Raw genomic sequence first — 16,585 nt, forward strand, 5'->3', positions numbered from 1 at the left:
AGGAGGGTATAGGGCATCACAAGAGAGGAATGATAGAATAAAAACCCTCAGTTTATATTCGAGTTACCATTTTTCTCCTACAAGGGGGGCAAAAATTGTACCTTGGCTTATATTCAAGTATATAGGGTAAGTAGTAGGCCATTTTTCTTCTAAATTCTATGACAACATCTGAGATAAGTATACCTACTGAATAATATTAATGAGAAGATAAAACAGCCTGTATTAGTAAAGTTCTAGAAAAACACATGGAAGTTTAAAAAACTAAAATCAAAAGAAAACCCCCAAAATAAAATTCACCTCGCTTGTTTGTTACCTACCATTTTCCCATGACTCTCTTGGCCAAGACTCTGGGAACATATTTGCATATTTGAACTCATTTGACGTTCCTACAAGAGAAATATAAAGATTTTCTTTCAAACTTGCTATTTTATATGTTTTAAAGACTTTTTGCCAGAGAAAGTAAAGAAAAATGGAACAGACCTACATACACCACTTCACAAAAGCTATGGTAAAATCTGTTCTAACCTTTTTTCTTTTCTTTCCTTAAATAATACTAAAGCACCCCAATCCCATGGGTTATGTCCCCCTATTAGCAGATATAGGCAGAGACTTGAATATGTAGGTGACATCAGTATAGCTAGTGGTGCTGTCAGGAATATTCCAAAAAGCACAGTTACTTACCGTAACAGGTGTTATCCAGGGACAGCAGGAAGATATTCTTGACTGATGGGTGACGGCACCGACGGAGCCCCGGTACGGACAATTTTAGAGTGATTGCACTCTAAGAACTTGGAAAGTTCTGGCAGGCTGCACCGCGCACGCGCGAGTGCCTTCCCGCCCGACAGAGGCACGCGGTCCCCAGTTAGGATAAGCCAGCTAAGAAGCCAACCCGGGGAGGTGGGAGGGACGCAAGAATATCTGCCTGCTGTCCCTGGATAACACCTGTTACGGTAAGTAACTGTGCTTTATCCCAGGACAAGCAGGCAGCATATTCTTGACTGATGGGTGACCTCCAAGCTAACAAGAAGAGGGATGGAGGGAAGGTTGGCCATTAGGAAAACAAATTTTGCAAAACAGATTGGCCGAAGTGTCCATCCCGTCTGGAGAATGCATCCAGACAATAATGAGATGTAAAAGTATGAACTGAGGACCAAGTAGCAGCCTTGCAGATTTCCTCAATAGGAGTGGAACGGAGGAAAGCTACAGAAGCTGCCATCGCTCGGACTCTATGGGCCGTGACAGAACCTTCCAGAGTCAGTCTGGTCTGAGCATAACAGAATGAAATGCACACTGCCAGCCAATTAGACAACGTACGTTTAGAAACAGGACGTCCCAAATTATTCGGATCAAAGGACAGAAAGAGTTGGGGAACTGATCTGTGGGGTTTTGTACGCTCTAGATAGTAAGCTAGAGCCCTCTTACAATCCAAAGTATGCAGAGCCTGTTCCCCAGAATGAGAGTGAGGTTTCGGAAAGAAGACAGGCAGAATAATGGATTGGTTGAGATGGAATTCAGAGACAACCTTAAGGAGAAACTTTGGATGTGTACGCAGAACCACTTTGTCATGATGAAAGACCGTAAAAGGTGGATCTTCAACTAGTGCATGTAGCTCACTGACCCTCCTGGCAGAGGTAAGAGCAATAAGGAAAAGTACCTTCCAAGTGAGAAACTTGAAAGGAGTGGTAGCCAAAGGTTCAAATGGAGGCTTCATTAAGGCGGAAAGAACCACATTGAGATCCCAGATAACCGGAGGGGCTTTAAGAGGTGGTTTCACATTGAAAAGACCCCGCATGAACCTGGACACCAGGGGATGAGCTGAGAGAAGTTTTCCATGAACCAGCTCATGAAAAGCAGCAATGGCACTGAGGTGGACTCTGATGGAAGAAGACTTAAGGCCAGAGTCAGACAAAGAAAGCAAATAATCCAACAATGTCTCCACTGCCAGGGAAGTGGGATCAAGATGATGAAGAAGACACCAGGAAGAAAATCGTGTCCACTTCTGATGGTAACATTGCAGAGTGGCTGGTTTCCTGGAGGCATCTAGAATGGAACGAACGGGCTGAGACAAAAGAGTATCATGAGAAGTCAGCCCGAGAGATACCAAGCTGTCAGGTGCAGAGACTGGAGGTTGGGATGCAGAAGGGTCTCCTGATGCTGTGTAAGCAGAGAAGGAAACAGTGGAAGAAGAAAAGGTTCCCTGGAACTGAGTTGAAGTAGAAGGGAGAACCAATGTTGCCTGGGCCACCTCGGAGCAATCAGAATCATGGTGGCTCGTTCCCTCGTGAGCTTGAACAAGGTTCTCAACATGAGAGGCAGAGGAGGGAAAGCGTACAGGAACAGATTGGACCAGTCGAGGAGAAATGCATCCGCTGCCAGACGGAGAGGAGAGTAGAGACTGGAGCAGAATAGGGGCAGCTGATGATTGTGAGGAGCTGCAAAGAGGTCTATCTGAGGAGTGCCCCATTGAGCGAAGATGGACTGTAGAGTGAAAGGATCGAGTGTCCACTCGTGAGGCTGGAGAATTCTGCTGAGCTTGTCCGCTAAGGAATTCTTTTCTCCCTGAATGTAGATAGCTTTCAGGAATAGATGGTGATTTATGGCCCAAGTCCAGATCTTCTGGGCTTCCTGGCACAAGAGGCGAGAGCCCGTCCCACCCTGCTTGTTGATGTAGTACATCGCAACTTGATTGTCTGTGCACAGCAGGAGAACTTGAGGAAAGAGAAGATGTTGGAAGGTCTTGAGGGCATAAAACATCACTCTGAGTTCCAGGAAATTGATGTGATGCTTCTTTTCCTGGGCCATCCAAAGGCCTTGAGTTTGGAACTCGTTCAAATGAGCTCCCCAGGCATAAGGGGAGGCGTCGGTGGTGATGACTAGTTGATGAGGAGGTAGATGGAGCAGAAGACCTCTGGAGAGATTTGAGGATATCAACCACCATTGTAGAGACTGACGAAGAGATGATGTGACAGATATGTGACGTGAGCAAGGATCCATCGCTTGGGACCACTGGGTAGCTAGGGTCCATTGAGGAGTGCGTAGGTGAAGACGTGCGAAGGGTGTGACATGAACTGTGGAGGCCATGTGACCCAAGAGTATCATCATTTGCTTGGCAGAGATGGAAAGTTGTAGAAGCACCTGCTGACACAGATATTGAAGCGTTTGAAGACGGTTGGATGGCAGGAACGCTCTCATGAGGACTGTGTCCAAGACAGCTCCGTTGAATTGAAGTCTCTGAGTGGGGATGAGATGAGATTTGGGTAGATTGATCTCGAACCCCAGAAGTTGAAGAAACATGATGGTTTGGTTGGTGGCCAGGAGAACAGTCTGAGATGAATTGGCCTTGATTAACCAGTCGTCCAGGTAAGGAAAGGCCTGAAGGTGGTGAGATCGTAGAAAGGCAGCCACCACAATCAGACATTTGGTGAACACTCTTGGAGAGGAGGCAAGACCGAAGGGAAGCACCTTGTATTGGTAATGACAACGATTGATCATGAAGCGTAGGTACTGTCTGGAGGCCAGATTGACCGGTATATGAGTGTATGCTTCTTTGAGATCGAGGGAACATAGCCAGTCGCCTTGATTGAGAAGAGGGTAAAGAATGGCCAGAGAAAGCATTTTGAATTTCTCTTTTACCAAGCATTTGTTGAGATCGCAAAGATCTAGAATGGGTCTTAGATCTCCTGTCTTTTTGGGGACTAGAAAATAACGGGAGTAGAATCCCTGCCCTCTCTGATCTAGAGGAACTTCCTCTATAGCGTTCAGAAGGAGGAGGGATTGAACCTCTTGAAGAAGGAGGGAAGACCGAGGAGTGTTGAAAGCAGACTCTCTTGGCAGACTTTGGGCAGGAGGTGTCTGAAAGTTGAGAGAGTAGCCGTGGCGGATGATGTTGAGGACCCACTGGTCCGAGGTGATGATTTCCCAACGGCTTATGAAATGTATAAGGCGTCCTCCTATGGGCTGTGGAAGATGAGTAGAAGGAGGAAAATTGGCTATGTCCAGGAGAATCAAGTCAAAAGGGTTGAGTAGGTTTTTGTGAAGGGGGAGGTTTCACCTGCTGCTGTTGCTGAGCCTGTCTAGCAGGTGGTCTTTGTTGTCTCTGACGTCTAGGCTGTTGTGAAGTCTGTGGCAGAGGACGGGCCACAAATCTTCGTTGGTAGGCCGAGTGCTGACGAAAAGGCCTGGTAGGTGGAGTTGCTTTCTTAGTTTTAAGAAGAGTGTCCCACCGAGTTTCATGAGCCGAGAGCTTTTGAGTAGTGGAATCCATGGAATCTCCAAACAGCTCATCCCCCAAACAAGGTGCGTTGGCTAGCCGGTCCTGATGATTGACATCGAGTTCGGAAACTCGAAGCCAGGCCAGCCGTCGCATGGCTACAGACATAGCTGTGGCTCTGGAGGTCAGTTCAAAAGTGTCATAAATTGATCTGACCATGAATTTACGAAGCTGCAAAAGGGAGGAACAAGTTTGGTGAAAAACAGATTTCTTCCGGTCGGGGAAGATATTTCTCGAAAACAGTCAGATTTTGTATAAGCTGTTTTAGATAGAATGAGAAATGGAATGCGTAATTTCCTGACCGGTTGGCCAACATCGCATTCTGGTACAGCCTTTTTCCAAATTTGTCCATGGATTTACCCTCTCTGCCAGGAGGGACTGAAGCATACACACTAGCCCCCTTAGACTTTTTGAGTGTGGATTCAACTAAAAGGGACTCATGAGGTAGTTGGGGCTTGTCAAACCCAGGAATGGGAATGACTTTATATAAAGAGTCCAACTTGCGGGAAGTTCCAGGTACAGTTAAAGGAGATTCTAAATTTTTATAAAAGGTCTCTCTCAAGATGTCATGGAGAGGTAACTTAAGATATTCCTTTGGAGGCTGGTCAAAATCCAGTGCATCTAGAAAAGCTTTGGATTTCTTTGACTCAGCCTCCAAGGGGATGGAGAGAGAATCACACATTTCCTTCAAAAAGGAAGAAAAAGAGGACACATCTGGTCTAGAGGAAGGTCCCAAAGCAGAAGGGTCCTCGTCACCAGAAGAGCATTCCCCTTCAGAAAGAAGAGGATCCTCTGAATCACCCCACAAATCAGGATCTCGAACTTGAAAACTCCGGTCCCGAGATTCTGGTGTGGAGGGTTCTAGGTGACGAGATTTGCGAAGCGATTTCCCTGACCTGATCGACTCGGTACCGGGAGATGTCACTGGATGCACCGGAGCCGAAGTCTGTACAGCCTGATGGTGAGCTCTTGGCTCCGGTGCAAGAACCGGCATGGAGACCGAGGAAGCAGATTGTACCGGTACCGACAAAGTGGAAGCGGATAAAATAGGGCGTTCCACTGTCAGTACCGGTGGCTCAGACCAGACCGGGACCAGAAGGCTCGGTGCCAAGAGTGAAGGAAGAAGGTGTTGCAACTGTTCTTTAAGCTGCACTTGCAGAACAGCAGCTATACGCTCTTCGAGTGAGGGCACCGGTACCGCCTTTTTCTTCTGCGGTACCTGTGGTGCTGCTCTACGCCCCGAGGATGAGGAACCCGATGTCGAGGGGCTCACCTCTATTGGGGCGGAGCGCTTCCGTGGGCGCCTCGAGGTCGGCAGGATTGGGCTCGCTGCCACCGAGACCGGAGGACGCTCCAACGGGGAAGGCTTCTTAGCCGGCTTACCTGAAGGAGTCGACGCCGACGCGGTATCGCGTGGCGTCGATGAGGTGGGTGCCGACTGTGCCGGAGCCGATGTCGGTGCCGGTGTAGTAGAGTCAGACATTTCGGCACCAAAAAGCAATCTCTGCTGGATTTGACGATTTTTCAGAGTTCGCTTTTTTAAAGTTGTACAGCGGGTGCAGGTAGACGCTCGATGGTCGGGACCAAGACACTGTAGACACCAATTATGTGGGTCAGTGAGTGAAATTGGTCGTGCACACCGCTGGCACTTCTTGAACCCGGGTTGAAGGGGCATGAATGTAAAAACGGCTTCAGCCAAATCGAAGGCCGAGGCCTCGATGGTGGCAAAAGGCCCCGCCGGGGCGAAATCAATAAAAGAAGAAAAAAACAAATGTTGTTTTTTTTTTAAAGAAAAGAAAATAAAGGTAAAAAGGAAGGAAACAATATTTCCTTCACGAGTTTACGCGAGCGGGAAGAATCAAAAAGATTTTCTCACAACGGCCGTTGAGAGAAACGCGTCTTCTTAGCTCCGCGGAAACTAAGAAACTGGGGACCGCGCGCCTCTGTCGGGCGGGAAGGCACTCGTGCGTGCGCGGTGCGGCCTGCCAGAACTTTCCAAGTTCTTAGAGTGCAATCACTCTAAAATTGTCCGTACCGGGGCTCCGTCGGTGCCGTCACCCATCAGTCAAGAATATGCTGCCTGCTTGTCCTGGGATAATGCTAATACCAAAGCTACTCAAGATACCAAAACAATTAAGAGGAAACAAGCAGAGAGCCTAACTGTACCTAAACTGAAGACTCCATAGACTTTGCAGAACTGACTACATACTAACAGTTGACACACCCAGGACACAGAAAATCCCTCTGTCTTCTTAGGTGGGTCCTGGATGAGTCCATTAAAAATCAATGGAAAAATCAGTCAAATACACACAATTATCACGCTGGAGTACACTTGTGACCATAACTCTTACACAGTAATATAGTAACATAGTAAATGACAGCAGATAAAGGCCTGTGTGGTCCACCCAGTCTGCCCAACGGTTGCATTCCTTCTCAAAGCAACAAACCAGTAATTATTTGTTTCAGTATATCTCCCCCCTCCCCCAAGATAGGTAAGACCTGTACTCAATGTGGTATGAAATGCATATAAATTGCTCTTGATCCTTCTTGCCGCATATGAAATGGAGACCGTAGAAGTCTGTTTAGCACTGGCTACACATTCCACAATGCCCCACTGCTGGAGTTGCCTTCAAAGCTAAATCCCAGTCCCAGCCCCACCCCTGATCCATCTTGCCATATACTGGACGCAGACCATAGAAGTCCATTTGGAATCATCTTCACTTTCCCGTCGCTGGGCTTCCATTTAAGAACCATTCATGCACATCATAAATGAAGTTCTAGTTTTTGATCTGTTGAGTTGTGTCTCAATACTATCCTCTTTCTATTTAGGGATCCTTAGTATCTGATCCCACGCATTTTTGAAAACCGTTTTTGCCTCCACCACCTACCTCTATAGCAGGGATCTCAAAATCCCTCCTTGAGGGCCACAATCCAGTCGGGTTTTCAGGATTTCCCCAATGAATATGCATTGAAAGCAGTGCATGCACATAGATCTCATGCATATTCATTGGGGAAATCCTGAAAACCCAACTGGATTGCGGCCCTCAAGGAGGGACTTTGAGATCCCTGCTCTATAGGGAGGGCATTCCAGGCATAAACCACCCTCTCCATGAAACACAAACATAGAAACATGATGGCAGATAAAAGGCCCATCCACAGTAACTATTATCTCTCTCTCTAAGAGATCCCACGTTCCTATCCCAGTGTATTCAGACACAGTCTCTGTCTCCTCCACTACCTCTTCCGGGAGACCCTTCCATGCATATACCACTCTTTCTGTAAAAAAGTATTTCCTTAGATTACTCCGGAGACTATCACCTCAATTTCAACCTATGCCCTCTCATTGCATTTTCCTTTCAAATGAAAGAGACTCGACTCATTCGCATTTACATTACATAGGTATTTAAACATCTCTCAAGAATCAAAATCGCAACAGCAAAAATATAAATGCAATATACAAAAAATTGTTATTAGCCTAGTGGTGGAGATACCCCATGAAAGTACATTTATAATAGGTGGAGAAAAAGCCTCAACTTATCAACAATATACGGACGGCAACCCAATGAGTTCTTAAGCCAGTCCTGCTCTGTATCATAGGCAAAAAACTGCACACATTTCAAAATGTAATTTTTTAAAATGGGACCAAAGCCACCACTGTGCACAGGGAGCCAGAAAAAGAACAAAACAGTTCACTTATCTTCTGACGATGGCAACAGCAGCGAGTAGGTCTTCCTGCTATAGCATTTCTCACGTTGACAAAAAACAAGGAACTGGATGTCACTAACAAGGCTCTTGTTTCGCCAAACAACGGCTGCATCCCCCCAAGAAACCGGAAGTATAAAATCCAGTGCCATTCTGAGTCGTGTGTGGACGGAGCAGGAGAGAATGCGATTGCCCTGATGCAGCCATTGTTCGGCGAAACAAGAGCCTTGTTGGTGACATCCAGTTCCTTGTCTTTTGTCAGCGTGATAAGCTATAGCAGGATAAGCTATAGCAGGAAGACCTACTCGCTGCTGTTGTTGCCGCCATCGTCAGAAGATAAATGAACTGTTTTGCTCTTTTTCTGGCTCCCTGTGCACAGTGGTGGCTTTGGTCCCATTTTGAAAAATTACATTTTGAAATGTGTGCAGTTTTTTGCCTATGATACAGAGCAGGACTGGCTTAAGAACTCATTGGGTTGCCATCTGTATATTGTTGATAAGTTGAGGCTTTTTCTCCACCTATTATAAATGTACTTTCATGGGGTATCACTACCACTAGGCTAATAACAATTTTTTGTATTTTGCATTTAAACATCTCTATCATATCTCCCCTCTCCCACCTTTCCAAAGTATACAGATTGAGATCTTTAAGTCTGTCCCCATATCTTATGATGAAGACCACATATCATTTTAGTGGCCTTCCTCTGGACCGACTCCATCCTTTTTATATCTTTTTGAAGGTGCGGCCTCCAGAATTGTACACAATATTCTAAATGAGGTCTGTCTTATACAGGGGCATCAATACCTCCTTTTTCTTACTGGACATACCCCTTCCTATGCAACCTAGCATCCTTCTAGCTTTCACCGTCACCTTTTCAACCTGTTTGGACACCTTAAGATCATCACATACAATCACAGCCAAGTCCTGCTCTTCTGTCATGCACATAAAGTTCTTCACCCCCTAAACTGTACCGTTCCTTCAGGTTTTTGCAGCCCAAATGCATGACCTTGCATTTCTTAGCATTAAATTTTAGCTGTCAAATTTCAAACCATTCTTCAAGCTTCGTTAGGTCTTTCTTCATGTTATTCACACCATCCGGAGTGTCTATTCTATTGCAGATTTTGATATCATCCACAAAGAGGCAAATCTTACCCAACAACCCTTCAGTAATATCATTTATAAAAATGTTAAGAACAGGTCCAAAAATAGAACCTTGGGGCACACCACTGGTAACATCCCTCTGTCGCCTTCCACTCAACCAATTCTTGACCCAGCCCGTCACTTTGGGACCCATCTTGAGGGCACTCAGTTTATTTATTGGACGTCTGTTACTCCTAAGTCTACCACCCCGCAACTTCATATTATGTCCTCTAGTTTTACTACTTCTCCATTTCTGAAATACATATGTTTGTAGATTAATACCTTTCAAGTATTTAAATGTCTGTATCATATTTCCTCTATCCGTTCTTTCCTCAAGGGTATACATATTCAGGTATTCCAAGCCTCTTCTCATATGCATCTCGGCACAATCCTGATATCATCTTTATCGCATTCTTCTGGACTGCTCAAGCCTTTTTACATCTTTAGCAAAATATGGCCTCCAGAACGGAACATAATATTTTAAGTGGGGCCTCATCAATGACTTATACAGGGATATCAACACTGCTCCGTTTCTGCTGGCAATTCCTCTCTCTATGCAGCCCAGCGTCCTTAGGCTACAGCCACCTCGTGTCACAATTTTTTGCAGCCTTGAGATCTTATCACGCCAAGGTCCCTCTCTCGAGCCCAATTCTTCTGACGGCACTGAATCTATGGTCTAATTTATATAAGTCTCTGTATTGTTGCTAAGACTCTGCATGACTTTTCTGGGCACTCCATTGGGGAGTCTACAAACCAGTCTGTTAGGGGATGGGTGAAATCGAGTTTGTACCCTTCCTGAATGATCTCCAGCATCTAGCAGTCTGACAAGATCTGCTCCCAGACCTCGCATAAGCCAACAGCCGTCCTCCTATCCTTAGTAGGAAAAATTTGGCCCTGGCTTCACTGCACCTTCTTGGAGGTTGAAGAGGAATGAGGATAGGAGGCTTGGCTTCGCCTAGGTCCTATGAATCTGTCTTGATCCCTGAGAGGATCTAATCCAAACTACCTCAACCAGACATAGGAGAACTCACAAACCACAAACCATTCACGCATCCCCCAATCAGAGGCGTCAAACAAAAAAAACTGTACGATGGCCTTCTAGCCACTCAAGCAGCAAAACTAGACTACCAACTCTCCAATTTACTGATAACGACTCTATACTACAAATCGTTTATAAAAGAAATAAAAACCATCCTATTCAAGAAATTCTTGAAGACAAACTAACACTGCAAGACTCATCCCAATCCTCTAAAGCAGTGGTCTCAAACTCAAACCCTTTGCAGGGCCACATTTTGGATTTGTAGGTATTTGGAAGGCCTCAGAAAAAAATAGTTAATGTTTTATTAAAGAAATGACAATTTTGCATGAGGTAAAACTCTTTATAGTTTATAAACCTTTCTTTTTGGTTAAGTCTTAATAATAATATTTTAATTTATAGCTAAAGAGACATATGATCAAGAAATGGTTTTATTTTACTTTTGTGATTATGATAAACATACAGAGGGCCTCAAAATAGTACCTGGCGGGCCGCATGTGGCCCCCGGGCCGCGAGTTTGAGACCACTGCTCTAAAGCAACTCGCTCTACTCTTCAATTCCTCTGGAAATGGCCAGATAACTTCTTTTGTAATCCACCTTGAACTGCAAGGTATTGGCGGAATAGAAATCACTAATGTAATATTTCTAACAAAGGAAACATCACATTGTAAACTGGGAATATGGTAGGCCTGCCCTGGCTGCTATGCTCCTGCCCACCTAAATGTGGCTTGGTGCACCCTAGACTATCATGGTGACTTAGCACTACTTTTGATACTGCTAATTTTTTTTCAAAGTCTTTTTAGAAATCAGTCTCAGACCCCACTGGTCCCTTGCTAGTAGGAGTACGGGTCTCTATTCACTTCCTCAGGGTGCCATGCAACTTTGTTCCCGCCTGTTCTTCTACACCAGGGCCTGCACCCTGCCCCCCGCCCGAAGGCCTGCATGTTTTCCTCCAGCTTCCCAGTCTCACCTTCAAAGCAGCCTGCATAGGATCGCCGGTCAGCTGTAGTGTTCCTAGCAGACTGCCGTCAGCCTCCACAGCACATTCCCTCTGCCATGGTCCCGCCCATCCTCTAACGTACGGGACTGCGGCAGAGGAAATGTGCTGTGGAGGTCGTCAGCAACTTATTAGGTTCACTACAGCCGTCCAACGATCCTCTGCAGGCTGCTTTGAAGAGGAGACCGGGAAGCCAGGTGGAGGGAGGGAAGGAACTGCAGGCCAAATTTAATTATCCTGCAGGCCAAATTTGGCCTGTAGGTTTGAGTTTGACACCCCTGGCTTATAGTGTTAGTAGAAAAATTATATTACAATGAAATTAAGTTTATATATTAGAAAATAATTTGAGAAATGTATTTATTGCTCAATTCTCGGATTGTAATTTTTCAGAGAACAGAGTTCTTCCATTAACAGTAATGTGCTCTTTTGTTCTGGACTGTAGATCAGGCTCATATGATGTCTGCAGTGTAGACCAATGTCTGGACTCCTTTACCCTATTTTAATAAGAATCTATATCATGTGTGTCCTTAAATCAGTTTTATAACTAAATACAAAATGGGAATCATCTCAATGCTACTTTTAAATATTACTGTGCATAGTTTGGAAAAGTATAAAAAAACTGGTTATCTTGACTCCCTTCCCCCCCCCACCCCCACACACGGTCTCATAAATTTCCAGTTTCCAAGAATATTTAACTACATTTGCGTTGAGTTGGAAATCTAAACATGCCAGACTTGAGAAGTCCTTGTTAAAATGTTGTTAGCCTGTGCTTGCAATTCCTGGGACTGGAGGATAATCTTTGGGTTTAGCAGAGGGCTGCCGATTGTAAGCTTTGACAATCCCCAGGCATCCTCACTGGTTCACACCAACCAAATACATGAAGGTTTCGGTTTCAGCCAAAAGTGGTCAGAGAGTTTCAGTAGCAGTTTGTCAGCCTTTACTAGCAGTTAAAAAAGAAAAATTAAAAAAGCAAGCATCAAAGTACAGAGCTTGTCAAGCTCCTACTTTATATTTGGTATATTGGAAACCATCCCCACAACAAAAACATAACACAGTAACAAATTCACAGTTAAAACTTTTATGTCACAAATCCCCGGATTCTGTAACCGGAGCCCATGTCAGCGGCCACCTTAAAAGCGGCCGCCGATCACGTCTCAACCACACGACAGCGCCAGTTACAGAATCATGACTAAACAGCTAAGATAGGCGGCTGAAATGTAGGCCTGGAAAACCCTGGCCTATATTTCAGCTGCCTATCTATGCCATGGGATCCTAAAGCCAGCCCGCAAATGCTATAAGCTGATCGTGGCAGGGGAATTTATCACCGATCAGCTGAGCCGGCAGGATGAACTGGAAAGGGACCTAAGTTCCTGATTGGTCCAGGTGCCTAAGGCCCTTCTCACCTGGCCCATCTGGACCAGTCAGAACCTCAGGCTCCTCCCCGTTGCATCCCAGGTACAGGGTTGAGGGGGTTGGGGCAGGGTTTTGGGATGCGTGTTCTCAGGCAAGAGAGAGTGGGCATCCCTCCTGCTGTGGATTTTTTTTTGGGGGGTGTCAGGCAAGAGGGAGTAGGCATCCTTCATGCTGACTGTGGGGGATCCTCTGTAGTCGCAGCTAGCTCAGCTGATTCCGGCAGGGGAATTTCCCTCCCCCCCAATCAGCTCAATCGGCAGGACTCCCCGAAGTCATAGCTTTGGGGAGTCCTGCCAGCTCAGCTGATCGGGGATAAATTCCTCTGCCACAATCAGTTTATAGCAGCTGCGGGCGAGCAGGCTGGCTGGCTTTAGGATTCCGCAGCATAGCTAGGTGGCCAAGGTTTTCCAGGCCTACATTTCAGGTGCCTATCTTCACATGAATCACAACTAGGTAACCGCTTTAGCCCACCTAACATCACTTCGGCATTGGCCACACCTACTTTGGCATTCTGAGGCCTAAAGTGGCTACCTAGTCGCGATTCCAGTGCTTTTTATTTAGGCATCAGTAGGCATTCAAACCTTGCCATTTTTAAAGGTGTTTTTCAATGCCACCAACATCTAAGTTTAGGTATGGTTTTAGAATTTCCCACAAAATGCACCATTATACAGGTTTTCTTTGTTAGCAGAATCCATTAACTACTGGATTATAAATTCACACATTTAATTTAATAAAATTTGATATACTGTATTTCAAACTAAAGTATATCAAGGTGATTTACAGTTATTAAAAACAAATGTTATTAGTGTGCTACAAGACCAAAGCACTATTCTGTATGGGAAATTTTTTCAAAGTATTTCAATGTACTTTTGAAATAAACAGCTTACCTGCTCCATCCTGAAAACACTGTAAATCTTCTTCTAAGAATGACATAGATGGCTGCACCATTGAGCCACTTTCTAAATGTACTTCATTATTTGGTGGTATATTATAAATAAATCTTTTTGTAGTCTGGTTTTTCCTCCTGGGTTTGCCAGGTTCTTGTAATGACAGTGTATGTGAGCCCACATCATTCCATACAAAAACTTTTCCTTGACCCTGAGGTTCAATTTCAGTCACTTCAGGAGAGCTATCCTGAATCCAACTAGAGTCATTGGTTTGGTAGTTTTCTATTTGGCCCTCATCCAGACTATAACCATCATTCTCATTCTTTAAGCTACTTGCTAAATTAGTAAGATTGCGCGTTGCCCAAAAACTGCCAGTTTTCTGTTCCACCGATACCACACCTTCCCTGTTTATGGTGTTTCTTTTGTTATAGTTCACTACCACAGTCTCTGGAGCTTCCAATTTCTTGCTTATGTTTAAGGCATCCTTGATAAAATTGCGACAGGCTTGAACAACTTCTGTCATCTGAAGGTAGCTGGCCACTGACATCACTTCAATGGCATTTTGACTTGTAAGCACCAGATTACCAGAATACATGAAGTCCAAGATAACAGAGAAACCTTGCACAGCAGCAACATCTAAATAGGTAACAGTGGTTTGGTCACGGCTTTCCTTATTTGTAAAGCAATACAAAGTTTTGAAGAAACGGCTGCCAGCAACCAGGATGTTCTTATGAGCTCTGAAAACCTTCCCGCTCACCACAATGTTAACGTCACAAAGAATGCCTTTCTTCCTCTGTTCATTTAATTCTTGCAAAAGCTGATAGCAGTATGAATTTTCATTTGGTTTAGCATTATAATCATTGAAAACTTCAGTCAGCTCTTCCTTAATTTCCGGTTCCTGCATTTGAATAAATCAAATTATAAATATGTTTAGAAAACAAATTACAACAACTGATCAAACACAAACTAGCTCATAAAAAAAGAATTGAAAGAAAAAAAAAATCCTCTGAAAAAATGTCCACTGCAGCATACTCAAGCAACAATGATCACAAGCTATCCCAATGGCTCAGACACATTGTACAAGATATAAATTCTCCTGTTCAACATAGCTCTACTAACTTATAAATATCATAAGCCACTCTGTTTTTATAGAAAAGAGGTAGATGGAAAGATTAGGTTTTTACCTTGGTAATCTTCTTTTTTGTAAATCCACACTCAATTCCTGAACAAGTGGGTAGTCAATCCCACCTTGTAGGAAGCCTCATTAGCACAGCTTTTTGCTCCACCTCTTGTCTCTAGACTGTCCTCCAACTTCCAGTGTGTGACAAAGCAGACAACCATTCTTGTAGAAGACACAGAAAAGAGAGTGGTAAGGGGAAACTCCCCGAGAAATGAGTCTAATCTGCTCGTATTTAAAAAACATCATAACAACCACCAACCATTCTTTGTAACTTGAATAACCAAACATTGAAAACAAGGAGACTCGACCCGCACTGTCAGTACAGGACCCATCAAGGAGAGACCCTCCCAGAGTAAAATGTACAATAGTTGTGGATGTTAATCTTGGAAAGGCTGGTCAAAGAAACAAAAGTCCAACTTACCAGTACTTATTGAGGCAGACAACGATGAATCAGCGACTCCCAGGGCGGACTTCAGGAACTGAATGTAGATTTATAAGAAAAATGCTTACCAAGGTAGGAACCTAATTTTTCATTCTTGTACAATCCCACTCAATTCCTGAACATGTGAGATGTAACACAGCAATCCCTCAAATTCAGGGAGGGACTGATGAGCCGGCTGCAAGAGCCAAAGATCCAAATGCGGAATCCCCCTTGGCCACATCTATCCTGTAAAACTTTGTAAAGGTCTGCATACCATGGGTGCCTTGGCCAATCGGGTGTCATAAGAATCATTCGATGCTAGTGTGTCTTGATTATTCACAGAAGACAGCCTATCATAGGCCATGCAGGAAAGATATAGAGAAGACCCTCCTATGGACACGGCTGCACCATGGCATCCAATCCTTCGCTTCCTGGATTGCGATGGTGGCCAAAGAACCAAGCCGCCTTCTCGCTGGATGCCGATGCCATCAGGCTGAACATTGGACAATCCCATCTCTCTACTATACATGTGAAGGCTCTCTGGGACAGAGAGCATTCCCCAGGATCCAGAGTTTGACACATTGGAAAGAATAACCCAAACCACAGTTACCGGATGCTAGGTTCCACCGTTGGGGTTAGTTCCCAAGAAAAGGACCTGGATGTCATCAGACACAATACAATGAAACATTCCACCCAATGTATTGTGGCGGCCAAAAAAGCAAACTGGATGCCAGAAATTATTTAAAAAGGGATGGTTATCAATACTTTTATAATGCCCCTGTATCGCTCCATGGTGCGACCTCATCTGGAGGATTGCGTTCAATTCTGGTCTCTATCTCAAGATATAGTGGCACTAGAAAAGGATCAAAGAAGAGCGACCAAGATGATAAAGGGGATGAACACCTTGTATGAGGAAAGACTAAAAAGGTTAAGGCTCTTCAGCTTGGAAAAAAGACAGCTGAGGGGAGATATGATGAAGTCTACAAAATCCTGAATGCAGCAGAACAGGTACAAAGACTAAGGGACACTCGAAGTTACAAGGAAATACTTTTAAAACCAACAGGAAGAAATATTTTTTTCAGTCAGAGAATAGTTAAGCTCTGGAATGCATTTGCCAGAGGTTGTGGTAAAAGCAGATGGCATAGCTGGTTTTAAGAAAGGTTTGGACAATTTCCAGGAGGAAAAGTCCATAGTCTGTTATTGAGAAAGACATAGGGGAAGTCACTGCTTCTCCTGGATCGGTAGCACTGCTTCTCCTTGAAATTTGGCCACCATGAGAATGGGCTACTGGGCTTGATGGACATTGGTCTGACCCAGGATGGCTATTCTTATGAGATAATCTACTTGCAGGTTGCCTACTCCTGCTACATGCGCCGTCAAAGATGCCAGAAGATTGTTTCCTGCCCAGCAAAAGAGCATTTGAGCCTTCCGCTGTAGAGGAGCACTTCTGGTGCTCTCTTGAGGATCGACATAGGCTTCTACTGTAGCATTGTCCGAAAAGACTTGAACCGCTCCATTCTGGCATGCACTCTCAACGAG

At 44.6% G+C, this 16,585-nt stretch overlaps 1 protein-coding gene across 1 annotated transcript in view; it reads right to left on the reverse strand.

Annotated features, from left to right (window-relative positions):
* ZBTB10 (zinc finger and BTB domain containing 10) overlaps positions 1-16,585 on the reverse strand; it is a 139,153-nt gene that overhangs the window by 88,335 nt on the left and 34,233 nt on the right. Inside the window, exons 2-3 of the mRNA XM_033933709.1 lie at positions 13,446-14,343; positions 318-386 (exon numbers count right to left, since the gene is read on the reverse strand). Coding sequence (XP_033789600.1) covers positions 318-386; positions 13,446-14,343 — 967 coding nt within the window. The remainder of the gene's footprint in view (positions 1-317; positions 387-13,445; positions 14,344-16,585) is intronic.

The sequence above is a fragment of the Geotrypetes seraphini genome, chromosome 2 (genome assembly GCF_902459505.1).
Source record: "Geotrypetes seraphini chromosome 2, aGeoSer1.1, whole genome shotgun sequence".
NCBI classification, from domain to species: Eukaryota; Metazoa; Chordata; class Amphibia; order Gymnophiona; family Dermophiidae; genus Geotrypetes; species Geotrypetes seraphini.